The sequence below is a fragment of the Camellia sinensis genome, chromosome 3 (genome assembly GCF_055761805.1).
Source record: "Camellia sinensis isolate YWXY chromosome 3, ASM5576180v1, whole genome shotgun sequence".
Classification (NCBI taxonomy): Eukaryota; Viridiplantae; Streptophyta; class Magnoliopsida; order Ericales; family Theaceae; genus Camellia; species Camellia sinensis.
Genome location: NC_138963.1, coordinates 6,858,818 through 6,878,741, shown reverse-complemented (window position 1 = coordinate 6,878,741; position 19,924 = coordinate 6,858,818). Strand labels below are relative to the sequence as shown.

Here is a 19,924-nt window from a genome sequence, read left to right as displayed (position 1 = left end):
TGAGCAATGGTAGAGGGTCACAATTTTTGTAGCTCAAATGGCTTAAAACTGTTAAAACGACGTCGTTTTGAGCACAAAACATGCCAAAACGATATCGTTTTGACAATTTTAAACCATTTGAGCCACAAAAATTGTGACTCTTAAACATTATTCAAGTTTTTTAAGTAAATCTTTATATTAAATTCATTGACATATTAGTTCAATGCATTAAAAATAAAGTTGAATATTCAATCACTACAAGAATGACATATTAGGTGATAAAATAAATTTAGGATATATTACAAATATATCTCATGAAATTTGTTTAAAATACAGACTGCTCTATGTGATTTAAAAAATTATAAATATTCTATTGTCAAAATTTTTTATTTAACAGAATTAACTAAAAAAATAAAATTCATGATTACTTTCCTATACAATAATAAAATTACTTAAATTATTAATTGAAACATACTTCTAACATCATTAAAAACTATTAATTGACTCGATGATTTATTAATAAAATAGACTGTAATTTCTAGAATCATATAGGACAATTCGTATTTTAATCAAATTTCAGAAGTATATTTATAATTTACTCATAAATTTAATATCAAAATTTAGTTATCACGCCATTATTTTTTTAAACTTTCCAAAGCTTTTTTTTGTTCATAGTTCATTTACTAACTTTTATTGTGGCTATCCACATTCATGTTTGCATGAACATGTATACATTTATTTTCTCTATTAATTGGCACTCAATTAGTAAATTAAATGTTGGAGACTCCTTGTGCACGGGCTATGATTGATTGGCACTAAGGTGTAATGCTGTGAACACAATTATCAAATATAAAATGAGACACATATGTTTCATATAAAATAGAATTTACATGATGTGAGTTTTATATGTATAACTCATTTCATGTGAAATATACGTGTCACATTCTATGTTTAGTGATTTTGCTGTTAAGACTTATTGCTAAATTAGTGTTGAGATGCATGTATATCCATTGTCAAGAAATTGTAAAAGCACATTTTCCTAAGATATATAATATTGAGAGTAGAGATTAAAGTAAAATTTCAAAATTCAAAATCTTTGAAATTTAAATTTTGATTGAGTTTTGAGTCAAAACTGGATTTGAAATGTTCGTTTCACTTTTAAGAATAAAATAAAAAATATATGAAATGCGAAAGTGAGAAATATTTATAAATTTTCGTTTCTAATTTTCTTCATTTTTTTTCCCTTCTTTATTGTTTACATTGTTGCAAGTTGCAATATAAATTACTAATTTAACAATTAAAACAATTTATATATATCCTTTTAAAAGGATATTGTTTTATAGTACATACATATGTGTGCAGGGACGAAATTAGGATTTTATTATTGAAGGGGCCAAAAGAAAAATATTTTTTTTTCACCATATACACAAAATACACATGTATATATATATGATATATAAATTATATATACATAAAAAAAATTTAAATACCATAGAAGCAATTTCTAATAGGACGAATAAGTTTTTTCTTTTGATGTAAAATAGAAAGATAATTTAAGATGGAAGAAGAATAATATATACATTTTTTTATACTAGGGGGGCCATTTTATATATAAAATGATGGATATATTTTTAAAATTCTTTGACAAATATAATGTTTACAAAAATTGGAGAGCCATGACCCTTCATAATCTTCTCTTAGTTTCATCCGGTATGTGTTGTTCAACTTCTCATTTCATAGTCTCATTTGGCAGTGATTTATAAGTCAAGAAAATGTTATTAAAATCAAAATTCCTTCAAGAGCCTCACTGTCATTGACTCATTGCTAAAGCACTTGAATGGCATCACCTTTCTCCTGTTGTAGGGCACGATTGGCCAATATAGTAAAGCTCAAGGCAACCCCAACTCGATGCGGCATCTAAAAGGTACCCCAACCCCAATCCCAACTCGATGTATCATGTAGTAAAGCTCAATATAGATGGGGCATCTAAAGGCAATCCAGGCATAGCAAGTAGTGGTGGCCTGATCAGAGATAGCTAGCAGGATTCCGACGCAATATAGGCATCACTTCCAACATCTCTGTTGAGTTTTGGGCCCTTAGAGATGATTTGAAGCTTGCTGTAGATAAAGGACTACATAACATCACAATTGAAGTAGATGCAAAATTACTGCAACAGCTTCTTCAGGATGATAATTGTTCTTGCCACCAACTTCACAATATAATTTATGATTGCAGGAACGTCTTGGACCAACTCGGGCATCCTCCAATTAAGCATATCATAATTCATACGGTAAGGGAACAAGTGTGCGAACACCCTTGCTAGCGAAGGAAGCGGGAAGGAGGAAGGCCTCCAAATTTTTGAACATGTTCCTTTTTGTATTAACAAAGCTGCTTCTTAATGATGCTAGTGGGGTTAAGTACCCTTGACTTATGTATGCTACCTTTTAATCTTTCAATCAAGTTTCCTTTTAACCAAAAAAAAAAAAAAAAAAAAAAAACAAGTCAGCAAAAAATCTCATAAACTTTTGAGTGAGCAAAACATATTTGATTTTTTTGAGTCTAATTTATTGATTCTTTAATTTTAAAAAATAGTTTATATGTCACAACCAAAGCAATAAGACTAGAAATTTATTCACTTTGTTTGGTTTCAATTTTTAGATTCAATTTTTTGAAAAATTAAGTTTTTTGTTTTTTATGTTTTTTTTTTATTTTTAGTGAATATTTTAAAACTTTAAACATTTTTTTACTTTTTTGGATACACCTTACTTAGATATATCTAAAAAATAAAATATTTATAAAAAATATTTTAAAAAATTAATAAATACAATATGAAAATGTATTGAATTTTTATTTATTTATTATTATTATTTGTATTTTTGGTATTTAATAAATTTTTTAAAGATTTTTTCAGAAATATTATACTTTTTAAGTATATTTTATGTTAGGTGTATCTAAAAATTAAAAAAATTATTTAAAATATTAAAAAAATGCATTAAAAATATGAAAAAAATAATTAAAAAAATAATAATTTTCTAAAAAGGGAAACCTAAAAAAGTAAAATGGAACATCATTTTCCATTGAGTCAATGCATTTTTTCCCCCCTCAAAGACTGAGTCAAGACAACTTCATCGATTCTGACCAGGTCAAAATCATGTTTGTAAAGAATGGTTTGTTTGTTTTTTTGCAGTTCCGTTTTGCAGCTCGAATGGCCTGAAATTCTAAAATGACGTCGTTTTGGCTTTTTTTTTTTATTTTTTTTTTTCTCTCTTTCCTTCGTATCACAGAAGAAGAAGAAGGAAGAAGAAAGAAGAAAGAAGAGAAGAGGGGAGCAGAGAGAGAGAGAGACCAACCAAAAATCAAACAAAAATCAAACCCAAATCAAATAGAGAGAGTGATACAGAGATCATCACCATCACACAAAAATCAAACCCAAATCACCCAACACAAAAGAGAGAGGGATACAGGGAGAGGAGCAAAGAGAGAGAGAGATATCAACCAAAAATCAAACCCAAATCACATAGAGAGAGTGATACAGAGATCATCATCATCACACAAAAATCAAACCCAAAACCAATCACAAATTCAACAAATCAAAATCAAAACCAATCACAGACCATAGAGATCAACTAAAAAAAAATGGTAAAAATCTGAAAAAAAATTTCAACAGAGCATCATCATACGCAGATCGGAGGCGGAGATTAGAGATCGGAGGCTAACGGTGGAGAAGAATCAGAGATCGGAGGCGGCGATTGGCGGGCGGTGCTCTCTTCCTTTCTGTTACCCCTTCCTTCTTTCTTCCTCTTCTCTCTTCTCCTCTCTCTATCCCTCCCTCACTCCCTTTGTTTCAGATCTAAAAAGGGGAGGGGAAATTGAATCCAAAACGATGTCGTTTTGGATTCAGGCCAATCAAGCCGTGGGAAATTCGAGCTCTGAATCATTTTTCGTTCTTTTTGTGCTTAAAGGAGCAAGTAACGCAATTTATAAACCATGCATGATATACAAAATTGGACTTAATTCGGGCTAGCCCAACTTAATAATCAGGCACTAGCCAGGTCTAGAGTTTGCCATTGTGGCCCTTTGAAGGAGCCCATAATTAAAACCCAAAATGCTTCTCAAATGATTGATTTGTTTTAAGACTAATATTATTAAAATAACAGCTCAATTTGTATCTAGAAGCTTACAAATTCATAAAATAGTTTAAATATTAGACAACATCATGTGAGATCTTAATTCACTTCGTTACATAATAAAATTCTAATACAATAGGTATTTTCACTACAAGAAATAAGGGTTTTTGCGACGTTTTTTTAACGGCGTTTTCTTAAACGTCATTTTTACTAATAGTTAACGATGTTTTAAAAACGTCGCATATTTGATTAATTAAAACGACACTGTTTTATGAGCAAAGGCGTTTAAAAACGCCTTCAAATGCTGTACGTCACACGCACCTATTTTGAATAGAATAAAGCCTTTGTAAACCCTCAGGTCTTCAGACATATCCTGTCACGACCCAAACTCGCCCCTATGGGTTTAGCACCGTAACTGGCCAGTAATCCGAGATTACCGAAGACCTGCTTAATAGTAATACAGTAAAACAGAGTACAGGGGCCTGGCAGAAGCCAATACAATAAATAAACAATGTCCAATGAGCTGTGACAGTCTGTATGCAAAAGACTTTTTCATACATATATGCAGTCAGTGACAAAACAGTATGTACATATATACAATCATTCAGTTCAGGGACCTAATCCCTATATAACAGTACAGTAACAGTCTATACAGTCTACAAAACAGTTACAGAGACAGACGGGGGAAATTAAAACACCCCTAAGCCATAGCTTGACAGGCTTGGAACCTCGCAGTGAGGCACAGTGGTTGGCTTGACAAAACTGGAGTTTAACCCCGACGCTTCTAGCCGTGGTCTGGTGCCTGTACACCTACATATATATATGAGCAGTGAGCTAAAGCCCAGTGAATAACATAATGCGTAAAGGGGTTTAGAATGAATGTCCTTACAGTAATGAAAACAGTTCATTAAATTAGTATTTCAGTCGTTCAGTCAGTACAGTCATATGTGGTACATCCATTAGCATAACAGTACAGTAAACAGTAGGTTTTGAAAGACCGAACAGTCAATGATAGCCATCAATCAGTAAACAGTAGTAGTTCCAACAAGGGAACCGACAGAGATCTCTGTAACAGTAACAGTCAGTAACAGTAGTTGCTAAGGATGCCACAATACAGTTCAGAATAGAGAACATACATTCATTCTATTAACAGTATCAATTCAGAAACAGTACAGTTCAATTGTTCAGAAGATAATCATTTTTGAACATATCTTTACACAGTTGTTACTCACAGAGTTCTGGGCTACAGTAAAGCTAGAGCGCGTCCCCAGTCGCCAACTCTACACAGTTTACAGATTGAACACATACTAAGCTACACAGTTGGGAAAGATAAAAACTTAATCCCTAATTTGCCTCGGTGTGTTCTACATCTATATCCTCATTAAGATGCCTTAAACTAGGCCTAAGAATGCCTAGGATGAAATGAGGATGCAAAGATGCACTTTAAAAGCATTTTCAGAATTTTTAGAAAACAGGGGTCCCGCTCGAGCGTAGGTTAATCCGCTCGAGCGGACATGCAGACAAAGGTTTCCGCTCGAGCGCATACTCAACCGCTCGAGCGTACTTCAAAATAGTCAAAAATGCTGGACAGGTGAAATCCACGCTCGATTGGGCGCTCGACATCCGCTCGAGCGTAAGACACAAGGTCCCGCTCGAGCGTAAATTACCCCGCTCGAGCTGACTTAAAAACAGAACAAAATGCTGGGAGCATGATTTCCACGCTCGAGCGCCAATCACCCCGCTCGAGCGTGAGTTCAAAATCTGGAATTCCTAGATCCGAACTTCAAGCTCAAAATCAAGTTTCAAACACCAAATTCGATCCTCTTGGGCTCATTTTCTGGAAAAAACTTTAAAACTCATAGTTTAACATGATTCAAAGCTCAATTTGTAAAATCAAAGCCCAAAGGAAGATCAATTAAACTCATTTTCAAACCAAATTTCAAGAACATAATCCAAGCATAATATGCATGAGTTTAGCTAGCTTCCAAGCTTCCAAAACATGCTCCAAGGAGCCAATTCTTTTCAAAACAAGATGAAATCATGGACTTAACATAATTATAAGCATGCATGTAACATTTTGCCATGAAAACAACTTAAAACTCAACAATCCAAACATGCATGCATGAATTAAGCTATAATTCAACATGTTAGAACTAAATTATGACTTAGCTCCTCAATTAGACATGAACCATGCATGAATCAACTTAAAGACACAATCAAGAAGATGGAATTCATACCTAGGTTCCTTAATTACTAGTCTTGAGGTTCAATCTAGCAAGAACTCCTTTCAATTCCTCCAATTTCCAAGCAATTCTAGATGAAATCACCCAATCTCCCTATTCTCACTCTCTAGTCAGCAATAACAATGAATAAGGCTGAGGAAAATGGTTTGCTCAATGTATTACAAGTCTCAATATGTGTAAAGTAGTGGGCCACTACTATAGCAGTGTGGTAAATAATGCAAATCTTGTAATTTAGCACTATTTAATCTAATTTAATCATACCAATTCAGTTTTCAGATAAATACACTATAAAATCACATTAATTCTAAAGATCATAGAACATCAATTAATTTCGAATTCGGCCGCTGATAAGGCCTTCAATTTGCAATTTAACCATAAAAACATGAACAGATAGAAATGTAATATAACAGATATACTTAATCAATTCAGTTTCAGATTCCAGTCAGTCAGTTCAATAGTTCAATCAATTCAATTACCAATCATAATCAGCCTCAGTTTAGCAGTAATCAGTAATCGATCAGTGATCAGTGATGAGGGTTATTACATATCCTCACGTCGCCTCTTTCTCTCAATACTCTCTAAACCCTTATCCTCACGTCGCCTCCCTCTCAATCCTCTCTAAACATTGAATCTTACATTCAAATCTCACAGATTCACTGATTTTGAAGCTCTACCTCCACCGCCATCTGCACCGGCGAGGTAGCGAGATTCACCGATTTCATAGATTCACCGATTCAAATCTCACAGATTCACCGATTTCAGATCGATCTGCACCGCCACCGCGATTTCGATTCAGATCGGTCTGCACTGCCACCCCGATTTTGATTCTCTCTCTAGATCTCTCTCTCAGAGATTCATCTTTGATTTTATCTCAGAGCGATTTTGATCTCTCTCTCTCTCTCTCCCTCTCTCTCTCTCTCTCTCTCTCTCTCGATTTCAAAGCTCCACCGCCACCACCATCTATGCAAGCTTCTATGGCTTAGCACCTTATCTTCTTATCTCTTCCACTTTGTATATACATATACACATATGTATATTTATCGATTCTCTCATGTACATACACGTATCTGTATAGACACCGATCGATAATGAAGCAGAGCTTCTTCAATTTGATCTATTTTCTACACTGCCCAGGCCTCGCCGAGACATTCCTCGACATTTTACTCTCCTCAGTCTCGATTTGGCTCGCTGTCATGATCGGCCTTGTTATCGGTTGGTCCTGGCGCCCTATGTGGACCGCTTTCCAGATACAAAATCTTTAGTGAAAGATCTATATCTCACTGGATTCAAAGCAATCTGGATCCTTTCTTTATTTGTTAATTGATAGCTACCAACAAACGAAGGAAAAATAAGTTCAAGGTCTTCCTGAAGGAACTTTTTGTGGTATGGGGATTGGTGTTTATAATACTTACCATTGATTTTCAGTGATTTTTGTTTTTAAGTTTGAGCAAAAACCTTGACATAGAGGATCAAATGTGATGGCACAAACATGAATATCCTCATAAATCAGCCTTCAAGTTATTATTAGTTACACATGAGATATATCATTTATTTGGTACATATGAGTAATGGAATTATATTTGGTAATCTTCTGAACTATGTGAAGTGATACTCATGGTTCCTCTGCTTGAATTAGGTTAGGGCTGCTTGTAAGTCCTTACCCTTGACATTGTACCTTTACTTTTGTTAATTTTTGACTCTGAACTATTTAAATAGCTATTAAACTTCTTTGATTGTTCTATTCTTACTGTTATATAAGAGAAGGAATAGTCTGCTCTTCGTGCACAGAGCAGCTCTATTAGAAGCAGCAAAAGCCAGGCTAAGATTGCTGAAGAAAGCATGCCCAAGATTGTGAAGTTCCAACCCTTCATCAAAGAAGAAGCCTTAGTTAGTATACACAATGTATGTATAATTGTTTTGCACTATCCTTGAGTATTTAATTTCTTTATGTTTCGTGTTAATATTATCTATGTTAATTTCCCTCAGGATGTTTTCCCAAGTACAGCAGAGCAATTCTTTGACCTATTGTTGAATGATGACTCAAATTTTATAAATGAGTATCGTTCAGTCCGAAAGGACACTAACCTTACTGTAAGTACCAAGATTTTATGTTGATAATGTTTATTTGTCTTCTGAAATTTTATGTTTTCGATTGGTTAAATAGTTTTCGCATGATGATCAATTTGAGAAGGTTTCAATTTTTAGCTTGTACTCCATTAAGATATTTGGTTTCTTCTTGCTAGTCAAGCAGAGTGCAGTAGTTTCATTTTTAACATCAAAATTTAATGCTGGACATTTAACTGGAAACTCCACATATGTTGTCCTAACCTTAGTTGTGACTTTCTAGTTACTGTAGTTGGTGTTGTTCTTTTTCATTAAACTTTTGCAAGTTGATAATTTTTGTACCCCACAAAATAACTTATAGTAAAAGTTTTGTTTCGACAACTTCACATTTTATGCATGCCCTCTGCAACAGTAAACGATTGAAATCAGTCTTAAAGATTAGTGCATGGTTTTAAACAGTGGTATTAGAAGACGAGTCAATATCAATCGTGGTGTAGCAGTGTTGGGACTATCAAGCATTACACATCAAGAGTCGAATTATGCAGTGAATTTGTAAAAATTATCAGTAACCCCTCAAACTCAATGATATGCTTATATATATATAATCATTTAACCTCAATTTGTCAGATTTAATCAATATTTTGATATTCTAAAATTAGAACATAAATTTACATAAACACAGTACTCTAGTAATGTAAACTTATAGCCCATGATCAACCAAGGTCAAGCCCCGCCATGAGATGTATCTGAGTTATTTAAACCCTAGGGATGACTGTAATTTCTGTTTAACAAACTGCTTCTAATTAATCTAAAATATTTTGTATTTTCTTTTATGCTAATTTTAGATTGGTCCATGGCATGATGCTGATGAATATGATGGCTAAGTCAGAGAGACAAAATTGAGGGCCCTGTGTAACAGTCCTATGTGCCCTCCAGATACAGCAATGACAGAGTGGCAGCATGCTGTTTTGTCACCAGATAAGAAACAGCTGGTGCAACTACTTATTTTATGTCCTAATTCAATTAGTTTTCTGCAATATATATTTTTGTAATTAATTTCTCTAGTTTTTTTTTTGGCTCTGAAATTAGATTGTTGTTGTAACTAATGCACTGTACATCCTATATTCTCCTCCATTAGGTGATTGAGACTGTACAACAGGCGCATGATGTACCATTTGGGTATTACTTTGAGGTATCAATATCTTGGACATCTTTGTGGTTTATTATCTCTTGTGGTTGAACAATATATTTTTCTTTCCACTGCAATATGTTTTGTTGTGGATTATTTGTCTATATTACCTGATGGCAGCCACTTTGTGTAAATTATGCCAAAGGTTAGGTTTGTACCCAATCTACCGCTCCCCTCCCAAATCCCCATCAAATGGGGACTAAATTGGGTGCATATATATTCTTTGAATGTGTGATATATGGGTTTTATTACTTTCTTATGCATGAAAATGAAGCACAACCCTGACTACTGACCTTTGATATAAAATAGGATATTTTTGTTATATTTTGAAGCATATAATGTAAGATCTCTTCTGTGTTTTCCCTGCTCAATGGGTCCGTTAAAATTTGAGACAACAATATAAACTGCAACTTCTCTTTATTTATAAACAAAAAACTTTAAGAAAGTAAAATAAATAAATAAATATAGGAAATTTGTTATCTTGATATCTAAAAAGCATTGTGTTCCATATGTTATTCAACTGCTATGTCGACATTTAACATGATTGGTGCATCATCATCCCAATGTTGGTTTTGAAAAACTTCTTAAAAATAAGCCCTTCTAGGCTTCAATACAACTTCTCGTCAAGTAACTGAGGCGTGAGCAACAGTTGTTTATTTATTTGCTGTTCAATTTATTTACCATTCATTTTGAGGTGGCAGGTTTGAATTTCATTTGGTGTCATCTGTACAAATTCATTCTTCATGTTCTTTTTAATTTCAAGTTCTTCATGGTTGTGTTCTCTGAATATTATGGTGGCATGTTTTCAATTGAAACAGTTACTGCTTTCAATATTTTATTTGATTCACTTTAAGCTGTGAGATTATTATGGAGCAGGGAGTTATGATGCAAGGCCCTGTCATAGTTTGTTAGCTTATTTCTTTCTCCTCTGGGTACCTCTTCATATAGATATGGTACTACTTGAAGGTCATGGGAATTGATAAGTTAAGATCTTGACTGAAGTGATTTGAGTTATTTATTTTTACACTGAACCTGTATATTGGTTTTTTCTTTGTTACCTCTATTTAGTCAAAAGTTGGTCGATTTCGGATCATAATTTTAAGTTCAACAAAACACATACGTCTGACTCCCACACATTTGAAGTATAGGTTCTTTGGAGGGATGAATTTCTTCTTGTTGAAAACTTTCTTAAATTAAATGTTTTCCTTCAGCTCTTTATAGTTTCTCATTTTGTTGTGTTTATGGCTATGTTTTTCAGGCATCTCAAGCATCATTGGAGTGGCTTATGAAAAAGCAAAAAGCTTTTGACCGGCAGGGTGATATGGTTGTTGCAGCTTGGGCTGAGCAGCAGCAGCAGCAGCATGAAATGAATCTCCGTGTGCACCGTCTTTCTCGTTCAAAGGTATTGAATTAATTTCCATATTTCTACAATGATTCATATATTGCTATTCAACTCCATAATGATCAATAGAAAGTCCATTACCTAGTATAATCCGACTCATTGTGCATTATTATTTTCCAGAATTTGTATTTACTAAAATTATTACATAATAGGTTGGGAAGCATTACATTTGGACATGTAGACTGGGTTAATATGACATATATATATATATATATATAGAGAGAGAGAGAAAGAGAGAGAATGATAGTAATCACTCTGTTTGATTATGTGTTTGTTTTTTTGGTTTTTTTTTTGTTTTTGTTTTTTTCTACATTTTTGTGTTTTCGGAAAACAAAGGTGGATCTTTGATCTTTGATGTTTATAGCAATCGGGTGCTCCATTGGAGATGCCATTAAAGTTATGTGTGTATATGTTTATTTATTTATTTATATTTATTTTGCATGTGCATTCATGAGTGTTTCGCTAAATTCAGCAACAAAAACAAGAACTCTTTATATATGTATATCAAATCTATTTCTGTTGTATTAAGTTGTGACGCAGGTAATTTTTCAGATTTTTTATTTTTATTTTTTTTCTGGTCAGAAAAAACCACTCCGTTTGTATTAATGGAATTTTTTTTACGAGAAATATTTTAAAAAAAATCTTGATGCTTCAGTTATTTGTTGGGTTGAAGAACTGTGTTGAATCAAGAAGGGTTGACTTTTGTTAAATCTATTTTCTATAACAGCTTTAGATATGTTGCATATGATCTCTATAATTGAAATTGGTTTGATCTGTTTTTGCCTATAGTAATATAGCGATGTTTCTAAAGCGTCATAGAGTTATAGCGACGGCCGCATCTTCGACGTTTGGTGCTAAACGTCACAAAAGGATTAGAGGGCATTTTTGGGACCTATAGCGGCGTTTTTTAAACGCCTCTAAAACACTAATTTCCAACAGTGCCATGGTGAAAACGGAATATAGTTCTAGACTGGTTTAAAAGATTTTTGGTATTTAACTTTAATGCCCATGCATTATTTCTGTGGTAGTAACAAAGCATATGGATTTTAATTTAACTGAACATGTAACCCTTGACAGAGCGGAATGATGAAAAAGGATTCATGTAGCCGATCCCACTTGATTGGGACATAAAACTTGGTTTGGTTTGGTTTGGATTGACTCATGCATTATTATGTCTGTAATGTTAAAAGTGTGGCCATATGAATTGAGCATTTGGATTATATTATGAGCAGAAAATGTCTAACTTAGCCATTTCATTGTTTTAATGTGTTTTGGTTAGTTATTAATTTTCCTTTTTTTTCCATTGATGTCTGTGAATGTCTTGTGTATGGGGTACGCATATTTTTTGTTGTTACCTATTCAGATTAATTACTGGGAGTCTGGAACTCACCTGTTCTTTAACATGATTTTCAGTTAAAATGTGATATTTATCAAACGAAATCTAGCATTCCACACTCATTTTTAGCTTTTCCCATCTCTAAAACTTCAAATGTATCTCCTATGGGTTTCTGTAGCTGAGACAGAGGATGGAGATATCCATAAAGAGTATGTTGAGGAGACTAATCGACAAGCAATTATGATTGATGCTGCCAAGTTAATTGCTAACGACATAGTTCCTGAGGTGAGCATTTATTTGCGATTTTATAGAAGTTCGATGATGACACTCTTTTTGGTTGGGCAAACTTATTAAGAATTCTACATTTGGAAGATTACTATCACATAACTGGTTAGGAGTATGTCCTTGTGAGACTGCGGAAGCTGTTTAGTTGTCCAATCTAACCACATAAAAATGCATTGTAGATTGGTTAACTAAATTTTTTTGTTTTTGCTTTTCCCATTAATTGCTATAAAATAATAAAAAAAGAAAGTTTAATGGTTATTCTGAATACAGGATTATCTTGGCCCGGAGATCGTTTCCCATTTTGTGATGCATGGCACAAGTGTGGCTGAGATTGTGAAACACCTCATAGCTGTTTTAAAGAAAAAGAATGACGATGTGTCCAACATCTTTCTAGAAGCACTGAAACGGGTAATGCTTGGGACTTTGTGGACTGGTTTGACCAATTGATATTTTTTATAATTCCAAAATCTTATGCAGAAATAATAATTTTTCTGTCCCTGTATATGTGCGGAATGTATGGTATGAATTGGTGATATTATTGACAAATCACACCAGATAGAAAAAACTGCAATGGATGCCATGCATTGAGATTTACTTGAACATGGTGGTTGAAGTTCGAGAGAATTTTTCCACCATATGAAAACATGGTCTTACATTTAATTTATAATAATTTGGTTTTATTTTTAACCTCAGCTGGATATTAACTTTCTTTTATCTTGCGTTTGTCTAGGCATACCATCGGCATATGATGGTAGTTTCATAAAGCAATGATGGATCTCTTACTGGCAAGTCTTTTCAAGAATGTAAAGATCTGGCTGCTCGGCTTTCTGGAACATTCGTAGGTGCTGCTCGAAACAAGCATAGATCAGACATATTGAAAATTGTCAAGGATGGTATTGAGTATGCTTTTGTTGATGCTCCAAAGTAGCGATCTTTTTTGGATGGGGCTGTGGTCCATTTCATTTCCAAACTTCCTACACCTGATATCCTTGAAATGTAAGAGTGAATCTTTTTGACTTTTTCTTCTATAAGTTCTCTAACATATACGTTTGGAAGGCAAATGCTAATGCTCCATCACTGTTGCAATAGTTTGAAGGATGTCTAAAAACGAACAGAGAACGTGAATACAGACGGTATCTAAAATATATTTCCTCTAACTAAAATATATTACATTTTGTCACATTGCACTGTCAATTTGTATAAATTTAAAAATTATATTAATAATCCGTTACATAATTGGATCGAACATTGACGTGTAACTTACACACGGTATCTAAAATGTTATGAAATAATTTATTATTGGTAATTGTGTTCTCAACCAATATTTATACTGGAATAACAAAGGTAATCATATTTTGTAGGTACCTATAGGTAATCATATTTATTAGTAATTGTGATTAGTAATTGTGATTAGTAATTGTGTCATCAACCAAAATTCTTTATTAAATCTTATTTAAAGAAAATAGATAGTGTGTAAAAGAGAGATGTACATAGCCATCAGCAACATTTAAATACTTGGCTATGTTTGTTTTTGATAAGTATCATCAAAACATTTAGCCATCAGTGGGGACATCGTTGATGATTCATATAATACATATTCTCTTGCTGTATATATCTTTCATCATTGTTTTAAATACATAAGGTAGTCCATTCAAATACTTGCTGGTCTCCCTCCTGTTGGATAAAGATTATGTTTCAAGGTTATATTGCAGTTTTGGAGCTGAAGTCTGTTTTGGTTTGGTCATTTTTTGTCATATTTATGGGTAAATACATAAGGTTATATTTATGTTTCATGGTTACATAGCCATCAGCAACATTTAAATATTTGGTAAGTGGAAATAATTTTTAAAAATTCAAAAATATTTTTTTAACGTTTATTTTTGTCAAATTAGTTTATATTTTATCAAATTGACGACTTTACCCTTAAAATTGAGTAATTGTATATTCAATTGTTCTTATTTGGAACAAGATTCAAAATTTAAAGTCAAATGTGTCACAATTGAAAAGTCAAGAATCAAAGTGACACAAGTCCTAAACTATAGGGACTGTTAGTTTAATTTGCCATTTCTTATATTATCTATGTAAGTCATTCACTCTTTGTTCGTATATACTTTAAAGGTTGTTATGTAATTTCAGATTAAATATCTCTAATGAATCTCTTAATTATAAGGATTAAGTTAAATGGAGAATTCAAAGTCAAATAACGGTAATTTGCAAGCATAAATTGTATGTTGGAACATTTTCATAATATATTTACATATATCTAAATGTATTTTTTAATTATATGAATTAATGGAGAGGTGTGTCTTTTGGATTTAAACCATAGGGTGCAATTATTAGATTTAAATCAAAAAACACGACTCTTGAATTTAAAAGGTATCACTTTTGAATCTAAAGGATACAATATTTGGTCTAAGGGACACAAACACATACATACATATATAAAGGCGGAATGGGTTGACAATTGGAGATACGTAATCCATAGAAATTTTATGAAATTCATCTCAATGATTCATATTGTTATTTTCCTATTCTGCTTGGTGGATTAGAAAAATACAAATGTATTCAGGATCTGATTTTATTTGTGCATATCACAATCAGATATTAGTCTTTAGACTAGGTTTCATTGTATCTTGGAGATGGATTCGCAGGTAATCGATGCACACCATATTCAACAGAATTTGTGAGGGAGAAAATCGTCTTAATGAAAGTGACATTATAACGCGCCTTAAAACAATACTAATTATTTTTTGTTTCATCTCTTTTTGTCTCATTTATCAAATTTGCAGTAACATTGCATATCAAAAGAAAAATGAAAAACTGTGTTTGGTTGTGTTTCCAAACAATGATTCTATACCCACATTCAAATATGATGTTTGGAAGAAGTTCTCAAATCACGTTTTCAAAACTCTGCAGAAAACTCTGTCTCAAGAGCGATTTCCAATTTATTTTTTTTTTCAAATTTGACCTAACCGGTCGTCCCACCGGTCATCCGGCCAGTTGATCGGAACAATGATTTTTTTTTTTTTTGCAATTGACATATGTTAATTTTTATATATTCGAAAAAAATATTTTCTGAATTTTTAAATTTTTTTTATGTGTTTTAATAGAATTTTGAGTTGTACGTTTGGCTATGAGTTGTAAATTTTTGTATCAAATATCATATGTCACATCAAAAATTTCCCACTCAATTCAAAACTCTTTTCAAAACTCTTTCACCAAACAAATTTTCCATACTCAAATTATAATTCCAAAACTCACAAACCCAAAATACAACTTATACTCTCAAATCATATTTACAAAACTCTACCAAACGTAACCAAAATTTTTAAATTTGATCTATTCTTAAAATTCAAACCCATTTGTAAAAATAAATAAAATGCATTTTTTTTTTTGTTACTATTAAGTAGAACTTCGGATATTAAGGAGTGGTTTGAGATGATCTAAATAACTGCACTTTTTGACTTTTTGTGAAATATAACTTAGGTTTGAAGTGATGTGGTAGAGAGGTGATGTGACTTAAATAAGATGATACGACTTAAATAGGATAATGTTTTTTTGACTTTTTGACTTTTTTAAAGTACCCCAAACAAGACCTAAGATGTTATATTTGAAGTTCATTTAATCTGATCTATAACATAATTATCATAATAGCGACCATATCAAGAGCTCCTTTGGGAGGTTGGAATTTGGAATTTTTTTGACTAAAATAGTTATAAAAAAAATAAAATATACTTTTTAGCTTAATAAGATAAAATATTACTTCAAACTCATAATTGTTACATTCTTTCTCTCATAAAAAGTCAGAAAATTCTTTCTAAACGAGACTTTTTAGTCTCAAATAAAAATAATTAAAAAGTTAAAAAATCAAAAAATCAATCCTACTTCCCAAACCAACTAGAAAATTATTAGATCTTATGATAAACCCCAAACAAAACGTGTAGCATTATTGTCTCCATAATTTACGCCAACAATTCTTGATAATTCAAATTTTTATGATCTGAATTATTCAAATGTAGCAAAACATATTTGAACCAATCAGACTATACAAATTTAAATTACCAAATATTTTTCAATTTACACTGTACAGGCAATAATTAATAATGATTGGCAAAAAAGAAAAGGGGAACGTCACCTTTTAGTTACCGCCAATTTCTTTTCTTTCCCTTGAGGAAGAAAAAACAATTTTCAATTACCGGTAACTTGCTGTTCCGGTTTGTACATAAGAGTAATCAGTTGGGGTCTGAGTTTATCTTCCCAAATTTCACAACTTGTGCCAACCTCATTCTCTCTCTTCTTAATCTCAACCACCACCAGATTAACCGTCAACCGCCGAATCTCCACCAGGACAACGAAATCCCCATTATGCCCTTCCACCTTCGCCACCCAATCCTTCTTCCTCACCGCCCTCAACCCCTCCGCCTTCGCCACCTCCTCCATCTTCCCCATTATTCTCTCCGGCGTCTCCGCCGACACGAATCTCTCACCTCCGGCCGATCCATCCTGATTGAACAAACCGGACAGATCGAAATCGGACGATAACGAGATGATATCAAAAGCATTTAAGCACTGTTTGTTGTTATTGTCCGCGTCTTTGTGATCAAAATCATCGGAAATGAATTTAATCTCTTTGTAATCTTTTTTAAACCACGGATCATTGATGATCTCGTCGACGGTGATGCGAGACTCAGGATTTGTATCGAGGAGGCGATACAAGAATCGTCTGAGATCCGGAGACGTCCATTTAGGGCACCGAAACTCGCCTTTGTAGATCTTCCGATACATCACCATCAGATTGGGATCATTGAACGGTAGATAACCGGCGATCAAGATATAGAGTATGACGCCGCATGACCATATATCCACCTTCGCACCATCGTATCCTTTCTTCGCGAGAATCTCGGGTGCCACGTAGGCAGGTGTGCCACACAGAGTGTGAAGAAGGCCGTCGGGTCGGATCTGATCCTTCACAGCGCTGAGTCCGAAATCGGTGACTCGGAGCTCCCAATTCTCATCGAGGAGGAGATTCTCGGGCTTCAGATCTCGGTGAAAGACGCCGCGAGAGTGACAGTATCCGACGGCGGAGATCAGCTGCTGGAAGTATTTACGGCTGAGATCTTCGCTGAACCGTCCTTTGGCGACCTTGGCGAAAAGCTCTCCTCCTTTGGCGAACTCCATCACGAAGTAGATCTTCGTCTTCGTCGCCAAAACCTCAAAGAGACGAACGATGTGAGGGTGGCGCAGCCTGCGCATGATAGCGATCTCCCGCTTAACGTGCGCCGTCAGGCCTCCTTTCAGTACTTTTTGCTTGCTAACTGCCTTGATCGCCACGCTCTGCCCAGTCCTCACGTTCCTCGCGTGGTACACCTTCGCGAAGGCTCCGCAACCTAGCAGCTTCCCCAGCTCGTATTTCCCGAACAGGTTCGCCTCCGGCGAGACATTGTTATATTGATCTACAATCTCCGGCATTACTCTATATCTTCTTGGTCAGAAACCTCTTCGCTTAAATTTGCATCAAACTACCGAAACACGAAAATCTCAACAAATTAATTTATGTATAACAAAAAAACCAACAATTTCAGAGAGTGTGAAACTTGTTTGCAGCTATGGATCTTTTTGTAGGGTAGGAGTCTTATCTTCAAAGGATGTTCAACAACCAGACGTGGTGATATGCAAGACTGATGATGAAACTTCAAGCTAGAGCTTGAAAGCGAATTAGCCTAAGAGAGAAAAATATTTTAAAAAATGAACAATACAAAAATTCTTCTGTTTTGCTTGCTGGAGCTAGTTTTTGAGCTGGATTGGAATGAAGTTTTGGAGAAAAAAATTGCAGATTCTACGGTCTGTTTGGTTGTTTGTTTGATAATGGCTATTTAAAGGTGATTTTTTTTTGTTTTTGTTTTTGTTTTTGTTTTTGTTTTTTTGAATGAACTGAAAGATAAATAATGTGAAAACAAAAGAACTCTTTTTTATAAGTTTATTATTACTATTAAAAAAAAATTCAAACACGTTAGTTCTGTGGTTTGTGTGGATGATTGCTAGATGAGGATGTATAGTGACCATCCACGTGTCTCGCGTTTATTCTGTGGCTGAAACAAGTAGTAGAAGATTGCTAGTCAATGATGGGGATGAGCCTATACGCTATGTGGTTCTCCAATGTCGATAGTGAAATGTACCTATGAGAGAAGAGTATGTAGTTGTTGTATTACTAATATGTCCCTACTGAATTTTTGTATGACGGAAAAGCCCCTGAGCATGTCGAGTTGTGGGTTTATGATTGGTGGTGGTATAGGGAAGGATATTGAACGGAATGATACAGTAGTATCGATGTCGGACACTTGTCCCTCAGGCCAGCTACGTTTCCCGAGTAGTAGCAGAAGATCAAATTTTTTATTCCACGATTAAAATGTTTTTTCAACTCATTTTAAAAAGTGTGCGGATGTTTTGAGAGTAGATTATTTTAATAATTTTATAAAAGAAATTGTAAAATAATAAAAAGATAATATAATTAGAAATGGATTAAAAAATTAATAAGTATGCACCCAAACAACTTCTAAATCTAAGAGGTACATTTAACAGGTAAAAATAACATAAAATTATATAAATAAAGAGATTTTTTTTAATGGTAAAGGGCAATCAGCCTCTTTTATTCCCCACTAGGACTTGTAATAATAGCTAAATGATTTTTTTAATACTAAATTATTCAAAACTTTAAATATAACTCATTGTGTTTGTTACTTCTTCTAATTTATTTATGAATATGAATATTTAATTTCAAAAGAAAAAAATAACATGGTCAAATTTACGAGGTGATTGAATATTTTGTATATATGTATTATGGTAGAATGCATTTCCACAATGTTTTAAATGCCAACTAAATTTAGATTAAAGAAGTGGTTGCCTCCTGTTATTGACTCGTTTTATGAATCATCAATGCCCAAAAACAGCACGTTCACATGGAATTTTGATTCTAGTTTGACACACAAAATAATAATAATAATATTACAAATCCATTCTTATTAATTCAGAAATTAATCTCCAGCACACCTCACATAAATCTCATATGAACCCCACGCTATACAAATTTATCTCTACATTATATCAAGATTTCTGACTTTCCAAAAAAAACAAAAAAATACCCCTCTCTCAGCCATTTCCTAAAAGGAAAAGCAAAAAGCTTAGGCCAAGTGTGGTATCATCAAAAAAAATTTAAAAAGTCAAAAAGTCACTAAAAAGACAAAAAAATCCATTTATCACTTTTTGACGAGAGATTTGTCAATTCCAAAAAAAATAAAATAA

At 33.5% G+C, this 19,924-nt stretch overlaps 2 protein-coding genes across 2 annotated transcripts; one reads left to right on the top strand and one right to left on the bottom strand.

Moving 5' to 3' along the window:
* Window positions 1-6,875: 6,875 nt before the first annotated feature.
* LOC114282499 (uncharacterized) lies at window positions 6,876-13,928 on the top strand. The gene is made up of 8 exons (XM_082918985.1): window positions 6,876-8,251; window positions 8,336-8,440; window positions 9,259-9,405; window positions 9,552-9,605; window positions 10,861-11,004; window positions 12,519-12,625; window positions 12,896-13,033; window positions 13,356-13,928. Exons 3-6 carry the CDS (start codon window positions 9,337-9,339, stop codon window positions 12,582-12,584), a joined length of 333 nt encoding a protein of 110 aa, XP_082775111.1. The 5' UTR covers window positions 6,876-8,251; window positions 8,336-8,440; window positions 9,259-9,336; the 3' UTR covers window positions 12,585-12,625; window positions 12,896-13,033; window positions 13,356-13,928.
* Window positions 13,929-16,540: 2,612 nt separating this feature from the next.
* LOC114282518 (CBL-interacting serine/threonine-protein kinase 14) lies at window positions 16,541-19,226 on the bottom strand. Its single transcript, XM_028225214.2, has one exon. The coding sequence runs from the start codon at window positions 18,092-18,094 to the stop codon at window positions 16,814-16,816; it is 1,281 nt and encodes a 426-aa protein (XP_028081015.2). The 5' UTR covers window positions 18,095-19,226; the 3' UTR covers window positions 16,541-16,813.
* Window positions 19,227-19,924: the final 698 nt, after the last annotated feature.

What these genes read in the sequence shown, in the direction of transcription:
- LOC114282518 (XM_028225214.2), bottom strand. Translation starts at nt 18,094, where the DNA reads ATGCCGGAGATTGTAGATCAATATAACAATGTCTCGCCGGAGGCGAAC.
- LOC114282499 (XM_082918985.1), top strand. Translation starts at nt 9,337, where the DNA reads ATGTGCCCTCCAGATACAGCAATGACAGAGTGGCAGCATGCTGTTTTG. An exon ending in CACCAGATAAGAAACAGCTG is followed by an intron (nt 9,406 to 9,551) that starts GTGCAACTACTT and finishes CTCCTCCATTAG; the next exon opens with GTGATTGAGACTGTACAACA. An exon ending in ACCGTCTTTCTCGTTCAAAG is followed by an intron (nt 11,005 to 12,518) that starts GTATTGAATTAA and finishes GGGTTTCTGTAG; the next exon opens with CTGAGACAGAGGATGGAGAT.